Below are 25,637 nucleotides of genomic sequence, written 5' to 3'. Positions count from 1 at the left end.
CCATGCCAACACAATAATTCAATGTATCGTCATAATAATGCTCATTCCTAGAAGCCAGAGGTCACCTAAACCTTAATGAATCAACCTGACATCATTTTCATATACAGTACATGCGTGCGACTGTACATCTTCAGGTCTCTTCCCAGCTTAGTTGGGTAGAATTGAGCATTGGTTTCTATACCATTCCTTTTGAATGTCTATGATTTGACTAAATGAAGATGTCTTGGGTATTTATGACTGATGTAGGGGCTTGTAGCTTATTTTCCGATGCCCATACATCATAACTTGTAGACCTTCAGCAAATACTTGTTAACAAAAGATAAAAATAATGTAAAAAGCCAAAGCTAGTATGAAACTAATTGCATTCCATCTGGTATTTATCTTAGATACCTAGTTGTGTTTCTAAATTATTTTAGTGCATAAAATATGTTCTTAAAATAAATATATTTTTTTAATTTAGGATCTTTGAATGTAATTTCTGTTTCATAACAGTATTGACAGGCAGAAACAAAGAGATTGACTTCCCAAATCATCAGCAGCCTTGGAAGTAGGCACAATATATCTGAATTTGTCAAGCTTTTTGTTGTTCCTGATCAACAGCGAAGTAGATTGAAGGGTATTAACAGTTTTTGTTTTTGCCTGGAGGTACTGCATTTGATAAGCATAGTCTATAAATAAGTTAATGACACCAGCTGCGTCTGCGAAATCAGTTACACACACACGGGCCTATCAGAAAAATATTCTGTACGATACTGTTAATTGTGGACTTTATATTGGACATAAAAGTGTACCATATGTTTTATGTTTAGTCAGTAATTGACAGGGTTATGATGGTGTGAAGTGGCATTTTCAAGAAGGCCCTTTTTGTGTGACTGTTCCTATAACTTTCATCCTTCAGAAAATGATGGAGAACCAGAAAAATCAGAACTGAATAGATATGTATGTCGAAAAGAAACAAGTGAACATCTGTGTTAGTCATCATTTAAATGTTCCATGTATTCATTGCAATGTAATTGGCACCCAGTTCACTTGAATTATTTCTTAATGGTATCAGTGTGACTGGGATTTCAGATTCTTTTGATAGCACAATTAAATTCTCAGAGTTTTGTGGGAACATAAGTACTGTTATAAGAAATTAGGACTTAAAACTGTAGTAGTACAACGAGTCCTTATCTAAATTACTCCTTGTAATTTAAGTTTTACTAGCACATCCTGCTAAACACAAATCTTAATCTCTTCGTTCACATCTTCAAACAGATCCTAATACACTCAAAGAACACAGAAAAACATGTCTGTTTTCAAGCACTTTCACTTTGGTTTTCTTCTGTTATAATTGCTCTGCCTGCCTTTCCCTGCTGTATTGCAAGAATCAGTGTTTCTCATAGTGTTGTTTTTATTCTAAAGATATGTAACTTGTAGTTATCATCACTGAGTGTGCTGTTTCTAGTGTGTATATAATAATTCGATGCATATGGGATGGCCAGTTTTTTTTTTTTTATACCCACACTATTTTTAATCGAGCCCTGCACCAGTTTGGAGGCAAACAAGGACTGTGAATGCCCTCCGCTGACAAATCCACTCACTATTTTACAGTCACATAGTGCCTTACAGGAACCTTAGCACCTGGTGGAGGAACAATTTATCTCTCACTGATGACTGTGCTGGCTCACAAGTGCCCAGATAGGCTATGAACAGATAAAAATCTGATTTAATCCAGGGGAATTTGGCCAGATGTGCTGATGAAAAAACCCAGGCTTGAACTGGCAGTGTCTGAGCCACAGTCTGTGTTTGCCTGCAGTCCAACTGCCAATATTTTTTGAATTTGTTCAGGTTTTATATATACATAAATAAATAAGAAAGGTTAGAAATAAGAGGAGTAGTTAATGGCTACTTGATGCCAGATGGTTTTTGAAAAAAACCAGAGTATCAGCTTCATCAAGCTTGGCGCCTTGTTCCATACTCCCACAACTCTGTGGGCAAAGGGTGCCTCCTGTTATAAGATTTAAGTGTACTTGAAAACTCCACATCATTTCCACATGGTCATTATGTTTTCTAGTCAAGAATAATCTGTGGGTCACACAGACTGCTCTAGCCAACAGACGTCTTCAAGTGGAAATTTTAAGATTCGAGAATATTTAAGTCCAACGTGATATTCAGTTTTACTCTTGCATGAAAAACCAATTGATTGTCCGGACAAAAATGTTTCCAGTAATAGAAATTAGTATTATGGCATTACTGCATGCTTTTGAAATACTTAAAATATGTATTAGCTTTTTTGGTGGCATACATTTCAAATATGTAGAAAAGTATATCAAGTTATATATTAAAGTATATAATGAATACAGTTATGGTTAGTTTTTAAAGCAGACATGATAACAGCTAGGTGTCACAAAAATAACAATGTAATCCAAGAAAACCACAATTAGCTGAAAAACCACAATTTGAAACTGCTAACTTAATTAGCAGTTTAAAAAAGCAGCATGAAAAAACCCTTCCTTTGGATGAGATATGGTACAAACCTCTTATTAATGCTCTTCATGTATCTGCTGTCTTTATCTTTTTTTTAAGTGCAAATGTGCTGTATAAATGCAGTTTTATCACTAGCAAAGTTGTTGGCACAACCACAGAAATAATGATAGGTGTATTAGAAGGATTTCTTTAGCTGTTTTTCTACTACAGTGTAAGGCTGCAGAACTATTAGTTAATAAATTAAGTATTGCAAGTCAAAGTGAAATGCTTTGTTTTTTTACATATACTGCATGTGAAGCAGAAAAAAAACTGAAGCAGACGTCTGGCATAATCGTAGGAAGGTACCTGAAGCAGTGGTGTGAAGCTAAAGCCATCTGTACTACTGCAAGCTCTTCTTACCACTGAGCTGTTGAGTCTCCAAAGGATTCAGAGTTGGTGGTTGAAGTTATCAGTGGAAATATCCTTTTATACCCATAACTATTTGGCACAACATGAAAGTATTCGAGAGGCGTAAATCTGAATTGAATGTGCACACAGAACCTGTGTCTTTCAGCTGCTGTGTCACCACTAGTACTGTACAAGCTGTGTTGAAGACAAAAGCTTCTATGATGGTTCCTTCACTCTGGCAGGTCACTGAGGGTTTCTCCAATTCTGCTGCTAACCTGAAACACCTCCTCCCAGCTCTTATGAGTAAAGGTCAAATGTCTTTAAAGTCCAGTCAGCAGTGAGAGCATTCTGCAAGATCACAGCGCTATGAGCATGATAGGACTGTCTTGTACTATATATGGAACAAGTAATAGGTTTATTCCATGCTGAAATGAGAAGAAAGGAAACCCAACGTTTCGTCTGTGGAACCTTCTTTCAGGTTCTTTCAGCATGGAATAAACCTATTAGTTGTTCCTTTGAAGCCTACGCATGCTGACGCATCTACCCACATGAACTTGTCCTGTATATGTTGTCCAGGGCCTCTCGCTATCTGCCTGTGCAAAAGCCAACATTACAAGGAGGCCACGAGGCACTAATGACTCTATAATTTTTTATAAAAAGGCAGAAGTCTATGTATTAAGTTGTCGGTGATTGGAAGCTCAACAGGACTTTCTGTGGCAGTATTTCAGCAACACAGTCATTGCCTCGAAACATTGCACTCGATTGGATAAAAGAGTACTCTTCCTGTTGTGGCTTTCTACTTAATGGGTGAGGAGCTTGCTGTGTAAGCTGCTCATAACTTTCTCTGCTTAAAGCAAAAAAGCAGTCTAAAATGTATTTTGAGTTTATTAAAAAGTTTTATCTGCTGTGTTTTGTTTTGCCCAGGAACAATAACATTTAATTGTTCCTTGACAAAACTGCATTAATTTGTATGGAATCTAAGATTTCAAATACACAATGCCCTCCTTATTTATTCATATCCGCAGTTCTTAAATGTTATACAGCAGTCTTAATTGCTGTAAAACATTAATCGCATTGCACAGAGCAAAGTCATATTTGTGATAGTCTAAAACAGAAGGGTCACATGTATTCACATTCCTGCAGTTAGTATTTTATAAATCCTGCTTCGGCAGGGAATACACTGATTTCCCTTAGTATGCTCTTCTCAGAGTGGATTTTTTACTGTTCTTCCAGGCTGAAGTGCTCTAGAACCTTCCAACCTTTGAGTTTCAGCTAGTGAACGTGTTCTTTAGTTCAAACCACAAACATTGGATTGAGATCTGAGGATTAAGTTGATCGGTTGTGAGATCATTTCTAGTTTGAGTGTTTAAATGCACGTGATGTTGGAACAATCAATCGATCACATCTATCTTCCCAGTCTGATTGCAGCCTCGCTAGGAGCAGTATACCAAATCTTTGCAATTATACAGTATTTGTCATTTTTAATTAATTAATCATATTTCTAAGTGTAGTATTATTGTTTAAATTAAAAATGACTATGGATGTATTAAGTTGGTTATCATGTTCACTACTTGATTGTTCATCATTTCCTATACTGTTGTTTGGTGATTGAAAACGAATCTGTTAAGGTTTCAGTGTATTTAGATTTTCAAAATCTTTTTAATAAAGCTTCCTTTTAAATTGAATTCTTAGATTGCTAGCAGTAGGCATTCTTGTCAAAACATCTATTTGGATTCAGAGCTGTTTAATGGAGAGAACGTTTACATGCTAACTTTTCTTTTTTTTCCAGTATCTCAGTGAAAAGCTAGGAATTCAACCTGGTGAAGGAGGCCTGTTCATTAATGGACTTCATATTGATTTAGATATGCATAACCCTTTCAGGTAAGGCTTAAAACATGCATCTACAGTACATAATACAATTTGTTAAATCAATTATTTTACACCTGTAACGTGTATGTGTTTCTTAATATTTGGTTTAGATGCTAGAACTACTCCTCCAAATTGTAAGTGAATACCTTTAAGTGGCACCTTTCCATATGTAGTTTCTGTCAGTAAAAACTTAATAATTAATGCATATTTTGCTTTTTGTTTCTTTTAAGCATTTTAGATATTATTAGAAGAGAAGGTAAAGTTATGGAGGGTCTTCATAATCTAGGTATCAAAGATGATGACTTAAGTAAACTTTTGAGGCTCAATGTACATCCTCTGGAAGACAACTTTGCCCTAGACATTCGACATCCTGCGATAATGGTGAGTATCTGTTATGGCCTGTTGTCCAGCACAACAGTTAGACACTGCTTTTTTTACTCTAAGACAAGCATGTTACCTTGTGCCTGAGAAGCAAGATGTATTTGACAATGTGAAAGCAAATATGTGCTGCATGATCTGATCATTTGTGTGTTTGTTAAGCATTTATGTTTGTGGCTTACATTGTGCTTATTTGGAGAACCTGCGTTCCGGCTTATGTATTACCTAATCACATTGACAAAGCTCTTTAAAACAAAATCAGCAAACTCCACATGAAATGCAAAAGTAGTTTTGTTTGATTGCCCCTTTTGAGGAAGGGATCGCACATGTCCCCAAATACCTCAATGCACATAAAAATATTGTGGAAGAAAGTGGGACTTGAAGATGAAGCTCGTAGGTTTTTTTTTGGAACAGTATTCTTGCCACCCAAATTTCCAGCTGCCTTATGAAATGGATAATTAGATAGAGAATGCTGCTTAGGGTTTTGCTTTACACTTCTAGACTCCGCTAAATAAAGATTTTAAACATTGCGCGGCTGTCTGCGAATAAAAGTAATTTGACCAAAAGAGACTCCTCCTTGGATTATATAAATCTACACCAAGTTTTCGATGACCCACCAGGCAATTCGTTTTAACTACTTACCAATTTTGATTACCTGCAGAGGAATTGCACTGTTTTATGTACAAACCAGTCTTGCTCACAGTAAAGTTTCTCCACATGAGGCATTTGTTTCCAGGTTGAGGAGAGGTGGCTTGGGGACTGACTGGTATAATGGATTACTCGGCTGTCCTCTGCCTTTCCTCACGGCACAGGAACTCATTTCCCTCAATCCACTCAGGAGTTAGGTGAAGCAAATGTATTATTATCTCCCTGCTCCTGGAGGAGTGCTACAAAAGCTGTGGCATTTTCTGGTCTCCAGCACAGACGAGCAGAACTAAAAAAAAAACAACAACTTCAAATTTTATTGTGTGCTGGAATGAAATAAGGCTAAGACCAATCAGAGTGAAAATAAAAAGGGCTTTCTGGAGTAAAGAGGATTATTATTATCATTATGGCAATTATTACCATCAACAAATGTAGTTATTAGGCTTTTTTCTAAAATTAATGATATATTCTAACAAACCATTAAAGTCCAATTCTCTTTTTTCATTAGCTTTGAGAAGCATATTTCATGCAGTTTGTGATAAATTCTTTTTTCCTAGTTAAAATGTTCTAGTTCTGTGCTCACTATTTGTAAGCTATGTTTATGGCCTACTGCACATTTTACCTTTAATGATGTCTAACTGCAGGATCTGGTCCTCGGCAATGTAGTCTTTTTTTTATCTGTGACTTTCCTCTGTTCCCCTGTTTAATAAATTCTTAATTGACAATTATCCATGATCCATATAAAACATATACTGTAGATCATATACTGCCAATAAATAAGTCAATAAATGATTAAGTAACAAACCACTAAAAAAACTACTTTCTTTCAGTTTCCTTGTTCAGAATTAATAACTAATAAAACTAATCACTGGTAAAAAAAAAAACATTTTGGGTGGAATTTGGATGGGCAGTAGGTCTCTCAAAGATTGATTCCATGGGTGAGAGGGAACATTAAGAAAAGGTAATAAAATAACTAAAACATGCACATAAAGTGGGACAGTAAAGGCATACACTGTTCTATGACATTGTTTTTCCTATAATGTCCCATTTCGTTGAATTAAAAGCAATGTGTACTATAGACATTTTTTAAAGTGAATATTTTAATCAAAACTTGAATGTTCATGGATGAAAGAAATGAAATATCTGCATAAAAAATTGCAAAGAAGAAATGAATGGTACACAAATACTGTATGTACTGTATATCTCATTTGTAATTCTACAAAATGGGACATAAGATTTTTGCATCCATACATATCTTGTAAATCTGATGGGATTAAAACTGTTGTGTGGTTTAGCAGTAAATCATGCAGTAATACAGTGCATGATGTTTAAAAAAGGTATTATTGTGGAATATCCTTGGCTCGATTGAATTTTATTCGTTTATTTCATTTTAATGTTAGTAGTTATTTGTCTGCCAGAGAACAAAGGTTTTAAAACACTGGATTAAGCTAAAGTTTTCACTAGTTTACAGTGCACACAAGATTGTGTGTGCATTTCATTCTACAGTTTGAAATCATAGCAAATGATCTTGTTTCCGACTCCACTCATATGTTTTTTACATTTGAAAAACTGTTACTGTTTTTTTAATACATATAGTGGGTAAATGATATTGAAAAAGACCACATATACCGAACCTGGCCTTCAAGCTGTCAAGAACTCCTCAGGGCAACCTTCCCAGGTGTCATACGCCAGATACGACGCAACTTTTTCAATTTGGTGAGTTCTAATCACACCTCTTATTGTTTTTAATGCACAGGTTCTAATTTGCTTCTCGTATTATCGTTCCCTGCGCTCTATCACAGAAAACAAGTTGTTGTTATGGGAGACAGTGAGTGAGATCACCTAGACAACTATAATAATCATGGTGGTTCAAGCAATTGAGGCAGTTTAAACTCTAGTTCCAATACATATTTGTACACCAGATATTCAAATAAACATTTAATCAATTCTGTTTTTAGTTATTTGTGAGTGTCTGCGCTGGGTGTGAGTCACCTGATACAGCAGAGGTCTATTTAAGCCCTAAGTAGATGGTACCAAGTTTAATCTCATAGGGTGTACAGCAGCACACAGGAAGCTGATATTATCTCAGTAGAACTGGGACTACATTATCACTCCATATGAGCCATAAGTTAATTTACTGAATTTACCACATTAGTGACACATAGTGTTTTTGTTACGACCTCTGGTGCTAATTGTGAGTCTGTGCTTCTGGTTGTAATTAACACAGATTCCTTAACTTTGGTAGAAAGATGCATGAATGTGGCCTAAGTCATTCAAGAATAGCAGAACAGATGTTTAGAGATTGATTTAATCTTATGCATTTGTAATGTAAACCTTATCACTTACACAACCAAAACTCACCTCACAATAGTTTAAATCTTTTACATTCCATAAGCAGCATTATGGAATGATTATCTGTAAGGTATTATAAGATGTTTGTCAACATTGGGGAACATTTTGCTGGAGTGCGTAAACAGGGTGGGACATAAACGACTTTTTAAACATCCATGTAGGAAGTAAACAAAACTAAGAATTGCCCTCTTTGAAAATCTAGTAATAGACTGCATTCTTTATTCTAAAAATGATAACGGGACAGTATATATAATTTATTTTGAAATATTGCATTGTAACTCACCAACCCAAAATCAAAGAACCTGTTTCTCCATTAATACATTCCTTGCTTTGGCCTTATTGTAACATTGTGAATGTCAAAAATTAGAAATCCAGCTTTCTGTTTATAGAAGGACCATTTCTTTTACTCACCGAAAATCTCTGATCAGGTGCTGCAATTATGATCTGCAGCTGGTGGGTAAATTGAAATTTTGATTGATCTCAGTGCAAGGTATATTTGAACAAGCACATTGCAGATGAAGGCGGGTGGCAGCCAGTGGAGGTGTCGTGGAATATATTTTGTTTTATGTATGATCTTTATTAAACTGAACCCAGCTTTCCCCCACTTATCCACAGAGTCCACTTATCTTCACTAAAACATCTTCCAAAGCCACTTGGTGAACACTGCTTGCAGTCACAAAATCGCTTAGTTTGTTATAGTTTATTTTCTCACTGTTATGTTCTCGTCCTCAGGTGCTGTTTATCGATCCTTCACAGGAAGACACTGTTGAGCTGGTAAAACTGGCAGAACTATTCTACCAGCACAAGATCCCTCTCAGGTATGCTATCACCATTATAGTATCAATAATTGCTATCAAAATTACTCTGGGGCTTTGTCTGTTATCAGACTTTAATTTCTTTCTAATGATATTGAACTGTGACTGCAAAGTTTTTTTTTTGTTTAAGCTCTTTAATATTTGCCTAATGTTTCATCAGAATTTCTGTCATACAAGATGCAACAGTCAGTTTTGTCGTTATTAATGTACTGTATATTTTTTGGAGATTTCAGATGGTCGTGGTTCCCATTTCTTGGAATATTTTTGTCTTTCAGTAAACATTGGCATCTAAAACGCTGCCAGGTGTTAAAAGGCTGCCATTTTGTCTCATGATTAATTAAATTTAAGGAATGTGTGGATTTTATTTTTTAGAGGATGACATTGATCTAGGAATTAGTGTCAATCACAGCTACATATCGGCTGTCAGGCAAATGTTCTCTAACTATATTTTTTTGTAATTGCTTAAATTAACTTGTAGTTTAAGATTTGCTTGAAGGATAATGTTTTCTACCTTTTGTACAGCATAGCAAAATACAAGAAAAATGTTTTTTTCTGATAATATAAATAGTATGTGGGTATACAAAAGTTTTTCTTATCCTGTGAGAATTTGTGAGTTATAAACGTTTATAGGGTTTTTTATTTAAAAAATTCATTTTCCGAGTCACAGTAGCAGTGCTGTTGTCTGTGATGGTGTTATAGATGAGCTTGGGTTTCTTAGCCGTTTGTTAGATCTGATATGTTTTAGAAACCGTAAGCTCTAACAACATATTTGTGTAGATTTAGCTGTTTTATTTTTCCTCAGATAGGGTACAACCCCCAAAAAAATCACATGTATTTTTTGTCATCTAAGGATTGGGTTCGTATTTGTTGTCAACACGGATGACAAAGTGGATGGGTACCTAGATGCAGGAGTTGCTCTCTTCAGAGTCTTGAACTACATAGTGGAAAAGTATGACTTTTCCCAGGCATTCATGTCCATGGTTTCTGTAAGTATGTATGTGGAAATGGTTAAAAAATACATACAGTGCTATCAATTTAGTCTCAATTGAAATTATTTATTAATTCTGAAGGTTCAGCATTCTGAAATACTGAATATTTTTTTATGTTAAATATATTAAGACAGTTCTAATGCTTGTTACTATGATGATGCTGATGTGATGCTCATTGTGCCCCAAACCTCTCCGTTGTTTCACTTTTAAGACTCATGAATGGGAGAGTCAGGAAGAAGATATTTAAATTTTTAGCTTTACAAAGGGTGACACGGAAGCTGTCAGAATGTTTTTGAGTAAATGTAAACCAGTGGTAAGTTGCTTAAACCTGTGTTGGAATCAGCACTGTGTTTATGTGTTACATTTCCAGATATACAATAAGGTGGACAGTGGAGAAAGTCTCTCTGTAGACATTGTGGTTGAATACCTGAAGAAGAAATTTCCCAGTGCAGATGTTCCCAGGATTCTTGGAATCGAATCTGTGTATGATGACAAAAGGAAGGTAATTTTTCATGAACAATGGTAAATCCTACAGATGACCATAGGAAAAAAAGAGCTTTACTGAAAGTCTTCCCTTTAAGTATCCCCTTTCTCTAATGGTAGAATTAATGTAATTAAATGTAGTGCCTCATTTGTGACACTCTGGAGAGGGTTTATACACAGAGTAAATGCATGGTCACACACAATTAAAATAAGAAACATTATTTTAAATATTATTTTTTGATGTATGTTTTTTTCTATTGAAGGTTTGGATTAGGAATTCAGCTAAAAAGATAGCAAATTAACAGTGGTATCAAATGAACAGTAAAATCTAAATGCTTTTATTTATTGTGTAATTTGCTTTATTCCTTCTTGCCGTGTAAAGTTTGGTAAACAATATGTGAAGATTTTTTACATTTATATTTTTAATGGGTAATCAGTTGTCTATTTTTTGGAACAACAGGTTTGATCACATGTCATGTTAAGATATTTACAATAATCTTTTTTCAATACTTTTTATGTTTATTTATGTAGATGTTCATCCACACAGAGTAAAGTGGTTTACAGTGATATTAATACAGTAATAAAACAGTTACCATTTAGAATGCCATTAAGAATTCAATTCCGAGCAAACAATGAAATTCATTTCACAATATTTTTATTGAGAATTCTACAACCATGTTAAATAAATGGGAAGATGAAGCTTTATAAATATTGTATGCGAATAGCAAATCTTGATCTGAAGAAAGAATTTGAATGAAAAATAAATTCTATTGCACTTTGCCCTACAAAGTGCAATAGGAAAAAGAAGAATATATTTAAATGAATGCATAATCCTAGGCTTATTCTGTATCTGAAATATTATTTACTGTTTTATTATACATTATAGAATTAGAATATTGTCATTGTTTATCAAGGATGCATAGTTTAGTAATACTCTTTCATAAAAGCATTTAAAATAAACTAAGCTTTCATGTATTAGTAGCTCATGAAGTTGCATGAAAAAGAAGATACATTTTAATCAGTAACTAATAGAGTACTGTACATGTGCAAGGACAATGTTTAGTAATTCACATACTTTGCTATAGACACTGTCCATTATTATATTTATTTTAAATACATTTTAGGTGATTAAAATGCTGTGCTTGTTTGCATGCAGTTTTCACATTTGGCTAATTACTTGAAAATGAAAACGTATAGTTTAGGCAAGTTGGACAAGACCGTATAATTGTTGCGTGGAAAAAAAAATATTTCCTGGACATCACTTTTAACATTAACATTTAACAACATCTTTTAATATATCTGTAAAATGCATTGAATGGATTGATGGAAGTGAATAGAAAAATTAGGAGAAACTGCAGAAGCCGTAAGAACATGATCTGAGATTGCCTTTTCCCGGATTGTTAACTGTAATATACCTCCTGACAGGCAGGAGGGGTGTTCTATAGGAAGAGTGGGCTCAGTGCCCTCCCGCAGGCCCTCTTTAATGGGATTCCTTTCAGAAGGGAAGAGATGGACCCTGATGATCTGGAGACCAATCTTCTTCAGCGCATTATGGACACGACAACCATCTTCCAAAAGGCGGTCTTTATGGTATGTGCTGTGTGTAGACTAACTGGATGTTTGTGTGCTATACAAGTACAGTACATAAAGTATTTTGCATCTGTTTAAATCTTAGCGCCAGACTTTCTGGATATTGTTCCTGACCTGGGGCTCTCTAGTGGATAACTCAGTAAGGGCCTGGCTCTAAGTGCAGATTAAGCTCACTGTCCTAGGTGATGCGATTACAATCCTGGGTTGTGTCGCAAGTCAACTATCGATTCCAAGCAGCAGCGCTCAACTGGCAGAGCACTGCCAAGAATAGAGCTGGCATTAATGAACCAGTACTCTCTCGCAGCTCTTGAAGTAGCAGTGACTCTATTTTGTAAGCTCCTGCAAGTTTGCAGTGACATCAGATGTCACTAACTCACTTGTCGCGAGAAGACAACAGGCTTGATTTGTGGGCAGATCAGGGGTTCTAGTCTGCTTATCCTTTAATGTAGTACAAAGGTGAACTGTAACAAAACTCACAATTGGCCATTCCATTTAAATTAAAATATAGTTTGTTTTCATGCTCTTAGCTTAGCATTGAAGAAGAGAGTAAAAATATTGTTTGGAGTTGTAGGGGGCTGATTATGTTTATTGAATCATTTTGTAAACCAGCCTCATGCATTGACCAGTATCAATTTCACATGCTCCAAGCTTTTTTGAGGCTTTGCTCTCTTAAACAGGTTTGAAACTAAAAAGCTGATATTACATTGATATGACATTGAATTTTTTAAGTGGATAACACTGTATCCAGGCGTTATGGTTTCTTCATAAGCAAAGACATTCATTGTGTGTAGATCTTTTAAGCATTCTGAATTGTTCACGATCACATCCACTGGCTTGTGATGTATCAGGTCCAGCTGAGCGATGATGCCGATGTGGTGGAGTTCCTCATGGATCAGTCAAATGTGGTGCCGCGCATCAATCCACTCATTCTGAGTACAGCAAGGAGGTACCTGGACCTCACCTCCAGGCCAGGTCAGGCTTCTATTTCTCTGCATTTGCTTTATTTGTGTTTGCCCTGCTGTATCGGGAAAATAGTTTGAACACATCATCTTTATTTTCTAAAACAACTTTCATGACAAGCCAAATCTCAAGCAGCTGTTACTGAAACAGTGGAAGACAATAAAAGTCATCACGGGAAAAAGCACCCACAGGTTGCTTCATGTCTGAATGGGAAGGATATTTCCTAATTTAGGAGCATTTAGGAAAAGAAGGCCTTGTTACCCACAGCTCATATTATGGTCTTGGGGACACAAGTGAAATACAAAAGCAAAGTCTGGCTGCTCAGTTTTGAATCTGTTGTAGTTTGATTGGTAACAATTTAAAAAGAGGTTTGACTCAGAAACTGTGCTAGTGTGAGAGTAGCAGCTACTTTACAACAGTATGATTTGTTTAAAAGTAAGATATAAATATACTGCTATTAAAATAAAGAAAATTCCTTATTACTCATTAAATCAACATCATGAAAAATACTTCCTTGATATTTGGGCTTAGTTAGCTTTTTACTTATAGAGATTATAGATGACTATTTACTAGGTTGCAAAGAATTTGAACCTGTTGTATGTACCATACAGTAAATCCCTAAATTCTTTTTTGAGACTCTGCTGCTTAACAATACAATGACTGTTAAATAAAATAGGACTGAAGTATGCAACTGGTTAGGTGCTTTGAATTTTTTAATTGGTTGGTTATTAATAAGTGGTTTTACATTGTATAATGATCTTTAGATGTTGAAGAAAATTGTATGGACGGTTTTTCTACATTTTGTCCTGTGCAGTATTATACATTTCGAATAAAATCAAGATAGCACTGATTGTTTTCTTTTTTTTTTCAGCTGTACAGGACTGGCAGGACACTGTGACTTTCTCATACTTGGACTCTAGAGACAAGAGTGCTGTTATTTCAGAGAATATGAAGTACATAACTAAGAATGGTAAAGAAATAAACATTTTCTCTTTTTTAAAAGAATTCCAAAGACTACTTCAAAACCAAACACCCTGAAGGAAACCTTGTTATTTTGTATTACACCAAAGTCACTTCTTAAAAAAGCTAGTCCCGCGATGCTGTGTACACTGGAGTAGACACTACTTGATCAGCACCTTGAGTAACAGAGCTCAAACAAAGGACTCAATTAAAAATTAAGCTTTTTACTGTTATTTGTATTTCTGCCTGAGTTATGTGCCCTTACAGCTTTTGCGCATCTTGAGGCAATTAAAGAAAAAACTGGTGTCGGTTTTTTAGGTGAAAGCAAAAACATAATGTCTTCCAAGGATGCTTATCTGATATCTGTGGATTTACTGGGTAATCATGCAATTCCGTCCTTGGCTAAGCTCCCAGCTTCTCTGTTTGGAATCTGAGCCCACAGTGTTGATTCAGACAACTGAGCAGTGGAGGTATTTGGCTTGTGGAAATGAGGAGAATGTGCAATCCAGGATCTATGCAGCAAACCTTGGCATCCTGCAGAATCCCTGTGATTTAATGCACTTCTTTCAGGGTCCTGTCTCTCTGGAAGCTATAACTTTAGTGAGATTTAATTGCTTTTTTTGCTGCTGGTGCTATCACCTGCTGATCAGTCTGAAAGAAAAAAAGTGCATATATTGGAGGTTATTTCAGTTTTGCAGGCCATGTGGTTTCAACATCAGACCCAATATTCATTACATGAGAAGTTATATCGACTGTGTTGGAAGTTCATCGTGAATTTTTCCACCAGATATTTTTGTAATAAACTGACGTTGTTGTAAGGAAATTGTTATAATGTGCCCTAAAACAATCCAAACCTTGTGTTATGTGTGTTATAGTAATAGCGATAACAAAGCTATTTTTCTTTTGGGTTTATCACTCAAGAAATCACATGGACTTTTCCTTGTAGCCCGTTGTTTTTAAGAGTTTAATCAGAGTTCCGTGTCCAGGAAACATTTTTAATAAATTTCCAGCCTAGGAAAATTGTGGCCACAGATGACTTGTCTTAAGAGACAGGCTGCAGTATAGGACCAGGTGTTGATGAAGCTGGTCAGATTTTTATCATATGGCAATGAACTGGATGAAACTTTGATAAAGATATGGACAAAGATCTGGAGATCTGGAGAAGGATATGTATTGGATGGCTGGGAGGCGTGTGCTGTCACATTGAAAAATTATTGGAAACACTGGAAAAGTCTGGAGAAATATTTGAGTTAAATTCTCCAAAATGATTTTAGGCTACTAAAACTAAACTAAAAAAAAGCTAAAACTCAATTATATTCTTTTTAAGGTCTAAAAGTATATGAAAACAGTAGAGAGGACAAGTCTTTGGGACTTTTCAGAAACAAAAGACCTAATGTTTCCAAATTCTTATTTTTAGGAGACACTGGACAGCATTGACTTACTTGCAAAAGCATCTTAGACTGTTCCGGAAATACACAGTCTGAACTCAATACTAAGACCAGATCAATTCCTGATCTCCATTTTACCAGTCAGGCTATCCTTCAACATTTGCAATTATTTTAAAACAAAACTTAGTTTCAGCGTTTTTGTGAAAATTACATTTTTTTTCCCAGCTAAGTATAAACAGACAGAAAAAAAACATCAGCCTCTACAGTACTGTTAAAAAAGTAGATTTATTTTCAAGATGCCTTTAATGATATTGTCATTTTTTTCCCCAATTAATCGCAATTAAAAACAAAGTCATTAATGTTATTAATATATATGTTTTTTGTTTTTTTCCAGAGGAAGATGTTCATATTTACGGAGTGACCATCTGGATTGTTGCTGATTTTGACAAGCCACCCGGGAGGAGACTGCTGTCAAATGCCTTAAAACACATGGTGAGCCTGTAGTGAACCCTGCTGCTACAGTGAATGTGTCATTAATCTGCAAAAGACACATGTATAGGATGTGTACAGGGAAATGTTATTTCATCACTGAAATTAATCATTTTTAATATAATACAGGCACAGAAAAGGCATGAAAATATAAGATAAGATCGCTTTGTTGTCCATATACAATTACTTGTTTAGGAATTTGTCTTTTCGCATACCCCAACTTGCTCTGCATGAGACACGCAGACACACAGACAGGGAGAGAAGCTTGGGGTCAGAGTGCTGGGTCAGCCTTGGAGCAGTTGGGATTGCTCAGGGGCCCAACAGAGTAGGATTCCTCTGCTGGCCGCGGGATACGAACCAGCAACCTTCCAGCCACTGGCGCAGATCCTTAGCCACAGAGCCACCGCACCACCCAATATATTTGCCGCGAAATGCCAGGAACAATGTAGAAACAGCGCAAGAAGTTTTATGGCAGCTTGGCATTGGGTGTCATGCAGGACCTGACACGTTCTGCAGATCTATCACTGGTGTGCAAAAGCAGACACTTCCTCTGTGTTTGAGGATCTTCGTTTCAATTTGCAATGACTCATTATGGAAGCAAACTACTGTATATGTATGAGATTATTTTAAACCTGTGAAAATACTGTATTCTTAAAAAAAAACTATGTGTTATTGAAAAACACTGAAACAAATGTATCACAGTACAGAGGTTAAAGGACTAAGATGCCGAGTGACTCAACTGGAACAAGTGCTGTGTAGGTTGAGCTCTATGATCCAGGTGGGTGTAAGCCAGGGCCTTTGTCACCCTCAGATTTTGACCAGGATTTCCAGTGGCTAAGCACCTGCAAACACAGGGTGGAGTTAGTCGGCCTTGGCTACCCACATCTCTGTGACCTCTGCAGCGTCTTGGAAGCTTGCTGGCTTGTGGTGCTGGGGGTGAGGAACCCATCTCCTGCATAGTACCTGTAGCCTGCGACATGTAAATTAACCAGTGGTTTGAAGGTGGGTGGGCTGCAGGAGTTCCCCCCCACGTGTGATTGCTGGGTCTATAACCATGTGGCAAAATGTGAAAATGCGCAACTGGTGATTTCAGATCAGGCGGCTGTCTGAACAGAAAATAAGAAAGAAGTGCAGAATTCTATTTTTTTAGTTATCTGGAGCAGGGTTTTCCTGGGTGATTTAGAGCTAGAAAGCTGTGGAGGGTTTTTGATTTATTTTGCTCCAAGGGAGAGCTATTAGACTCACAAAAGGAGTATTTCTTCTAAGAAAACTAAAGGCCAGGATATTCTTTTCCCTCAACTCAACAACTCAACATTCATAACATTGTTCCCACTAAAATACTTTAAAGGGTCATACTGTATCAGTAACTGTGATCATTGGCAGGCCATATACTGTATATGTATTATAACTCCCAACCCCATAAACAAAAAATGTTTTTACTGTTCCTTATTTCACTCGAAACAAGTGAAATCATTTATAATATTCTAACAGGCTCATGGAATGCGGTTGCAGCTTTCAGCCAATTACAATTACCCTGTAGAGTAGATCCATACTCTGTATCTTTTTATGAACGTATTGCATTCCCAGAAACCCTTTTGGATAGCGAAATTCCATGAAAAGAATTTCCATTATTTCATATGGGGGAAAAATTACAGTCTGGTCCGGACCCCAAAAATATCAACCCAACTTTTGTTCACCAAAAAATGATAACTCACATTCATACTGTGGTTTGTGTTTTAAGTAAAACAACACTGCTTAGCTAGATAAACATAATTAATCATACCAAAGTACGGTATAGTTCTGTACTATTCAGTAACCACGTTTTTAGCTTTTTGTATACACACACATTCACAATTTTCATTTTCTGTTAGTCCGGGTCACGGTCACCGAGGGGCACTCCTGTCTCCCCAGATGACACTTTTTATTTTTAAGATAAACGTGAGATAAACAACGTTTGTTTGAAACCGCTCCCCAATTTTCTCACATGCACGTATTCTCCAATATCACCACAACAAAACCATCAAGTTTGTTTCCACAGACATGACACTATTATGCAATAAACCAATAAATTAATGAACTAGCAGAATCCCAATAAAAACACACGGCAACCCGGCAAGCACAGCATGTCAATATCATACATTTTTACCAACAAAACCGCAAAAGCAAAAACCAGCATATATATATCTCCCATGTTTTTACCTTATTCTGGAGCATGATATATATCCAAAATAACCCAGACTAGTTTATCTCAAGAGCTAGAGACTAGTAAACGTTATTGATTACGTAGTAAATGTTTGAAGAACGACCGGCAGAAATAAGGCGATTTGATTGGTAATAAACCGCTGTCATTCATTGTATTTTCAGCCATTCAGAGCCCTTAGGGGGTGAGACTTCCTCTAGAAGCTTCAGGCTGCATTTTTAGCTGTCAATCATTGACTCAGAAGGGGTAATCAATCAGTTTTTTATCAGTTTCTTATCAGTGCTCCTTTTTTTCCACACCAGAAGGCAACTCTGAGGTTTTTTTTCATTGCATAACAGCAGATAAAGGCTCTCTAGCAGTGTCTAAAGGTTTTTATAGCAATTGCAATGGTTATTATTCTTATTTTCAATATTTTCATGATTTTTTATTAATTTTTTCCAGGTCCATTCTTCACAAAACATGATGTAGAATTTTTTCTAATTGATCAGTTTGTCCCAGATTTTTATCCAAGCTAGTAGTCACCTAGAACAAGGTTTTAAAATCATTCCCAGGCCTTTGACATGCATATAGTTGAAAAATCTGACCTCTGAAGACCAAAAAAACATGTTCGCCAGCTGTTTTTTTGGGTTTTTTTTCATATGTTTGTCTGCTGAGTGGACACATTAAGAAATATAAGAAATTTGACTATTCACACTCAAAGCCAAGGGGGTTAGCTTCAATTTAAGACCTGAACCAGGCTCCTGCTATGTTCTGCTGCAGAGATATAACAAATGTTTAAGGGGGAGGAAATTCCAGGCGGACATTGGCTAAATAGGTCACTGGTAGTAAACGGTTAACCCTGTTAGGGTCCATGATAAAGTCTTAAACTACCAGTTTTCTTACATAAAAAGAACAGGCACAATAGCGAACAACACTCGAGGCAAGACATGGTGAACTGTATCACATATGTGTCTCGTGCCACTCCAAAGGCTCCATGCTAGCTCTCAACCATACTAATTAGTGGAGTATGATGCATACACTCAATATGAAATGAGTCAGATGACACCTTCCTCTTCATTCTACACATTTGTCAGAGGTTTGGAAATTTTCCTTCGTATCACTTCTTCATAGTTCCGAAGTTGGCTTCCGTTATTCAGAATGGGGATAACAATTTTCACATGCTTCGTAGTATCGAAATTTCATAAAAAGAACATTCGTATAAAGAGGTACACGTACTATATCACCACTGTAGGATGCAGGAAATCGCATGAAGAAACAAAACAATATGTATGACTGATATTTTGTTTGAATGAATAACTAAAAAGTAGGCATAAAGTCACCTTAGCTGGTCAATCTCATGAGAAGCAACACAAGAAATATAAGAAATACAGTATAATAAAGATGTACAGAATGTGGGGCTTACAGGAACCTGAGGGGACTACTTTTTGACCTCTGATGGACTCTTTTGGTATAATGAAGAGCACCGATTCAGACCATCTGTGCAGGGAAAAACACACCATTATTCCAAATATAACAGTCTGAAACAATGATTTATTTACAGGAAGCACATACGATTACATGGCAATATAATATGAGTACAGTACTACCCTATTATAATGTAGCATTTAAGGTCAATTTGTGAAAGACCATGCGATTTGTGTTTTGTGTTGTAATGAATTTTCGCCACAAGCCAAATTATAATAATAATAATAATAATTATTGCTTACACTTATATAGCGCTTTTTCTGGACACTCCACTCAAAGCGCTTTACAGGTAATGGGGACTCCCCTCCACCACCACCAATGTGCAGCATCCACCTGGATGATGCGACGGCAGCCATAGTGCGCCAGAACGCTCACCACACATCAGCTATCAGTGGGGAGGAGAGCAGAGTAATGAAGCCAATTCACAGAGGGGGATTGTTAGGAGGCCATGATTGATAACAGCCGATGGGGAAATTTGGCCAGGATGCCGGGTTACACCCCTACTCTTTTCGAGAAACACCCTGGGATTTTTAATGACCACAGAGAGTCAGGACCTCGGTTTTACGTCTCATCCGAAGGACGGCGCCTGTTTACAGTATAGTGTCCCCGTCACTACACTGGGGCATTAGGACCCACATGAGCCACAGGGTGAGCGCCCCCTGCTGGCCCCACTAACGCCTCTTCCAGCAGCAACCTTAGTTTTTCCCAGGAGGTCTCCCATCCAGGTACTGACCAGGCTCACACCTGCTTAGCTTCAGTGGGTTGCCAGTTGTGAGTTGCAGGGTGATATGGCTGCTGGCCATATCCCATTAATTTAATCCCAAATTAATGGGATTTTTAATATACTTTATCTCATACTGGTCATTTTCCCCCTGGATAATTAGGTAAATACATTGATACACTGTGGCTGGGGTGAGTGTCTGTCCCAGAGGGGAGCTGAGACTAACCAGAGGTACTATCAGCTCCCCTTGTTCATGTTTCCCTGCTGAAAGAGGACGCAAGCGTTGATGCCAGAGTTTCCTGAAAGCTAAAGAGAAATGCCCAGTACTGCGTTTACCTTTGTTTTGTGGTTAGCCCGCCTTGTAATCATGTCTGCTTCAAATCTCAACAACCTCACACTACAGTACATTAGAAATCACCATTCCACCTGTTTAGAGGGCTGTGCCACTCCTTGAATTCCATATTTAGAATTATAAATGTTACAGACTGCATAAATAACACCAAATCCACAATTGTAATGGTTCATACTTGTTTTGTAGATTTGGTAGTTTTTCAGCTTTTGCTGATACAGAATTCTATGAATTCTGTATGTTCTAGTTTCAAGTGAAATGCGTTTAAATGTGGTGTTGAAAAAATGACCCGAAAGCCTCTCTTACTCTTTATAGATTTTTTTTGTTGTTGTTTTTCAACCAACATGGAGACTGAGTGATTTCATTCTTAGTATAACTAGATGTTTGAGAACCTCTGTGTTTTAAGAGAAAACTGATGATAACTGTACAGTATGTTTTCCTTACATAAATTCTAATATTAATGCTATCAAAGCTGCCTTAAATTGTAGCTGGAAGAACAGATAGGCAGGATAATTGCTTACATTTTCTGATATCAAAATTTAAAATCTTAATGCATCTCAGCTGTGTTAGTTTAAAAATAGAATGAAGACAATTGAAATTGATAAGTGCTCGTGTTTTGTTTAAAACTGTAGTTTAACAAGTTTAAATTAAGCAAGTTAATGTTAACCTTTTAAATTAAAAGTTCTCCAAAAGTATTTTGCCCAAAAGGGGATTAGCATATTTATATCATGGTTGAAAATAACATTACAAATTTACCATTAAATGCCAGTTGGTTTATTCACGTATTGCAGCAAATGCATTCAATAACTATTAAGAAGTAACGTATGATTTTGGTTTAACTAGTATTATAAAAATTGGATTTTTTTTTTCAGTGCATGCTCTATGAGACAGATACAGTATGTGTGTTTGTCACATTGTGGGCAACACTCACCCAGTCCTGTCTTCTAACATGTCTGGAGCAGTGTTAACATGCAAGAATTAGAACTGTGTGTTCAAATGTTTCACTTCACAAGTAAAACAATGAAGTAATGCACTGATACAAAGTTTTAAAAAAAAGAAGTACAGTATGAAACACCGTCTAATGTCTCAAAAACACTTACACTGGATTTTGAAGGAGGCAGACCAACAAGAAGTGTGCTGAATATGAATGGTTGTCAGCACACAGACGTTTATTGTAATTGCTATTTTTCTAATGCTTCCTCATTTTTACTTTTAATATGTTTGAATACTCAGTGCTAAATATGTATCATGAATGATTACCTAGCTGCATAGTTTGTTTTTGGTGCACCATTTTTGATAGAAGTGCAGTATTGATTCAGATTTGTAAATGACCTTTGGTAGTAATCCAGTCTCCTTCTGTCCAGCACTGCTCAATGAGGTCTAGAACAAGAGGAGCATAGCCTTCTTGTCAGTTGAAACACACTCCTTGATAGTAACTTTGTGTGTTAAATAACAAGTATATCCAAAATAGTTCCATTGCACTGACATGTTATTCTCTTTGTGTTTTATTTAATATCATTCTAATTTTTTAGCACTTAGAGGTCTTTCTTTATTTTGTCATATCCATAATGGTATTACTGTTGCTGCCATTTCAGTGACCTTTAAATAAAGATGAATCAGCATTGTAGCAGAAAAGTATATTTTCTTTGAAGCCTTTGGGTATTTCTGTCATGTGTTGACTGGGGGTGTGTCCCCTTTGCTCCCAATATGATACCTTTCACAACACACTATGTACCTGGTCCTCATGGTGGTTTCTAAATCCATGAAAGACAATTTTTTTAATGATTTTTTTTTAATAAATAGATACATGTCAGCACTGATTATTCAGCAGTTATATAGTGATGAATAAATGGTTGCTAATATTATTTGTGGTCTCATATCATATTGCATGTTTCAGCATTTCACTCATCTTGTTTCTCTCTGTTGCTGAAATTGGCTTGCATTTTATTTTCATATACTTGTCCACAGATCTGTATCATTTTGCACTGGAGGACAACACTGTAATATATCAATGCATGTACCTGAAGCATCTACTCAAAGCAAGTTATCCATTAGAATGGGAATAAAGTTCTGACTAAGATAAAGGAATAACATTTAAAAGAAAAAAAAACAAAATAGCTAGTAAGAACTAAGGTAAACTATTTTATTCTAAAGACTTTAATCAATAGTATTAAAAACTGAAGCTGCAACAGTCAAGAAAAAACACCAAAGATGTCTAAATTAGGCTTGAGTTTGTGCTGTAAATCACAGTTATACATTATCCAGTTTTGCACTAAGCTACATCCTCTCGGCGAATAAAAATATTTTGAGATGTCTTTTTTGTTTTAAGTTTGTGAAATATTTTATGTGTTTTGATTTCTGTTTCCTGCCTCAGAAATCCAGCCCAAACACTCGTATCGGAGTGATAAATAACCCTACTGCGAAGCCAACAGAAGAGAACAGCCTGGTTGCCAGAGCAATTTGGGCAACACTCCTCACCCAGAAACAACAGGAAACATTTCCATTTATAACAAAGCTTATCAAAGAAGAAAACATTCAGCTACTTGCCCAAGGAACTAAACTAAAGGACCTTTTTTTGCAGGTTGGTAAAACCTTAATGTGGTATATTTAAGAGCCCTGCTTTATCATTCTTGAGAGCTTTTTATGTAAAATCATTTGACATTGTAAGGTCATTAAGTTTATAAAGGACGTGCATAACATTACTGTATATAAAACCATTGTTTAAGGGTCATATGAGGTTTTTACAACGGGAATGTTTATGTGCCTCTCCTACATAAGGTTAAAAGAAGACTTGTCTAGACATTCCTTGTATTATCTCATTTTTAAGGTTTTGTCCATTGCTTTGCTCATTTTGGAGTTTGTTTTTACTTTTCATATAAAGGTCATCGGTAGTGATGGAATGAGAGTTTCCAGGCTACACTTTTTTTTTCTGAATGCCACAGGTTCTCTGTACAGTCTCTCTCATATGAGTTTATTAGAGGAAATGATTGATGTAAGAAGGCAAAGAATGTTGCCCTTGATTGAAGAATGAATCCTCCAATTAGCTATGTGGGACAGACATTTCATATTAACCCCTGACAGAAGGTGGACTGAAGTCATTCCACAACAGAGCTTGAATTTTGAGGAGTTTCTACAGAGCCCCACACTTGGACTTTAAATAAACAGTGAAGGATAAATTAATCAAAACTATTTTGAGAGAAATTAAGGATGGGCTGCCTTGTGCTCTGATTCAAGAGCTTGTCTTGAAGATGTACTGATAGGCATCACTGTAAATTGATTTGTCCTCAAAGTGATGCTTTTCAGGTTTTTGTAACACAAATTAACTTTGAACCTATTGAAAACAGTTGTGACTTTCATAATTCAGTATTTACCTATATCTCCAGAACAAGTATTCTTTTTGTAATATCAAAAATATGTATTCCAGATTATTGTCTTGGGAGAAAAACACATCATAATGTTTTTGATTTTCTCTTCTATTAATCCCCAAAGGATTTCTGCTATGTCTAGTTTATTACATTATTTTGATTACACAGTAATTTAAAAAATTCTAATTAACCATTAATTATCTCGGTAAATGCCCTCTGGTGTGTCTCAGCTTCCTTGTTTATTTTGTAAACTTAGTTTGCTCCTAAGACTGCTGAACATTTTCAGGAACATTTTAACGTGATGTATCCAGATGAAAGTGTCTTTTTGTTTTATGAAACTTTTGTGGTTGAAAAGAATGCAAGTGTATTTTTAGGGGACTGAAATAACTTGTAATAGCTGAAGATTTATCTGCTTCACAATAGGCCCCATAGTGTTTTTAATAGAATTTGGCTTCAGAAAAAAAAATATACAATCAGAATGGGTTATGCAAACAGACTGAGGCTAATTTTATTTATGTTGTATTGCTATTTGACTATAAAATGTGCCAGGTATGTATTTTGTCACACATAAATTAAAACAGTTCTTTGAAGTACAATAGACCAGACTTTGTGGAAAAGCGCATTTAGTAAATCAAGGTGTTGAGCCATTTACACATTAAATCCAACATAATTAAAATGTTAATAGTAGTTCCATTAAATATTAGCACTGAGTAATCCCACTGGATTTTGTGCTGTCAATTGTTACAGTTTCACCATCCACCTATGAAATATTCCTGACTGCTGCAGTGCTGGTTCAGTTTCGGGACTTCAATAGATTCAAAAGATTTTCAATAAATAAGTAATTCTCTCGCTGCATATTTCATGTAGCAGAACAATCTGACTTTGTTTGCTGCAGACAATGCGAGTACAACTTGAGCATGGTCCCAGTGGATGTTTAGAAAGGGACAATAAATCACCTCCACCCAGGACAATAGATATTCATTTAATCTGCTGAAATGATTCATTACTTTTGCTTTAGGGAATGGATAAAGACAGTTTGGAAAAGAGACACAACACCATAGGCGTGGATTTCATCAGAACCCAACAGCTTTTCTGCAGAGATGTTCTTAAGCTGCTCCCTGGTCAGATGGCTGTTGTAAGCAATGGAAGGGTAAGTGGGAGTGAGGGCAAGTATCTTGATAATCGATTATTGTTTGCCTTAGACTTGAGGAGCTATTGCTGTGAGATGTCACGACCTTGAAGCACAATCCTCAAAGAGTTCACAGCAGTATAGAATGCAGTATGTGGCAGTACAGATTTTGACATCTTTCGATGAAAATGAAGAAGGAACAATTACTTAAACCTAGACCTGCTAACAGCTCAGGAATTATTCTTTTTTTGAATTTGTTTAAAATGTAGAAAAGCTCAACATTTTCTTTCAACCAAATATCCAAAGGAGTGTCACAAGTATGCATCACCTACGGCAGAATTATGCAGTGGGCAGCAGTCTTAAAGGATTTATGTAGGTGTCTATGCACAGCTCTGTTAAAAGCATACGATTCTGATTATTACATTGTGGTTGCTATCTGCTGATGATTTACCAGACTTTTTGTTTTCTTGAGGCTAAAGTTCACATTGTATTAACTGGCTATCTCTTGTGTCTGTTGTTTCCTGGTGTTTTTGATTGATGTACTTGAATTAGGACTCATGACAGCAAAGGATAAAAAGGCAAATCCCTCTGACAGCCAGCAGAAGCAATTAATATCACTTTATATTTTGTAATAG

The 25,637-nt window shown here is 36.2% G+C and overlaps 1 protein-coding gene across 3 annotated transcripts in view; it reads left to right on the top strand.

Moving 5' to 3' along the window:
- The window catches only part of uggt2 (UDP-glucose glycoprotein glucosyltransferase 2), a 92,948-nt gene that overhangs the window by 24,679 nt on the left and 42,632 nt on the right, over window positions 1-25,637 (top strand). For all 3 annotated transcript variants that reach the window (XM_088603675.1, XM_088603667.1, XM_088603685.1), the window contains exons 12-23: window positions 4,646-4,737; window positions 4,956-5,106; window positions 7,345-7,464; window positions 8,833-8,918; window positions 9,766-9,901; window positions 10,275-10,406; window positions 11,813-11,977; window positions 12,826-12,949; window positions 13,809-13,907; window positions 15,680-15,777; window positions 22,883-23,089; window positions 24,892-25,023. In XM_088603675.1, the coding sequence (XP_088459801.1) occupies window positions 4,646-4,737; window positions 4,956-5,106; window positions 7,345-7,464; window positions 8,833-8,918; window positions 9,766-9,901; window positions 10,275-10,406; window positions 11,813-11,977; window positions 12,826-12,949; window positions 13,809-13,907; window positions 15,680-15,777; window positions 22,883-23,089; window positions 24,892-25,023 (1,542 nt within the window). The remainder of the gene's footprint in view (window positions 1-4,645; window positions 4,738-4,955; window positions 5,107-7,344; window positions 7,465-8,832; window positions 8,919-9,765; window positions 9,902-10,274; window positions 10,407-11,812; window positions 11,978-12,825; window positions 12,950-13,808; window positions 13,908-15,679; window positions 15,778-22,882; window positions 23,090-24,891; window positions 25,024-25,637) is intronic.

The sequence above is a fragment of the Lepisosteus platostomus genome, chromosome 2 (assembly GCF_059453375.1).
Source record: "Lepisosteus platostomus isolate fLepPlt1 chromosome 2, fLepPlt1.hap1, whole genome shotgun sequence".
NCBI lineage: Eukaryota > Metazoa > Chordata > Actinopteri > Semionotiformes > Lepisosteidae > Lepisosteus > Lepisosteus platostomus.
The sequence above is the reverse complement of the archived record's forward strand: the minus strand, read 5'-3'. Positions and strand labels throughout refer to the sequence as shown.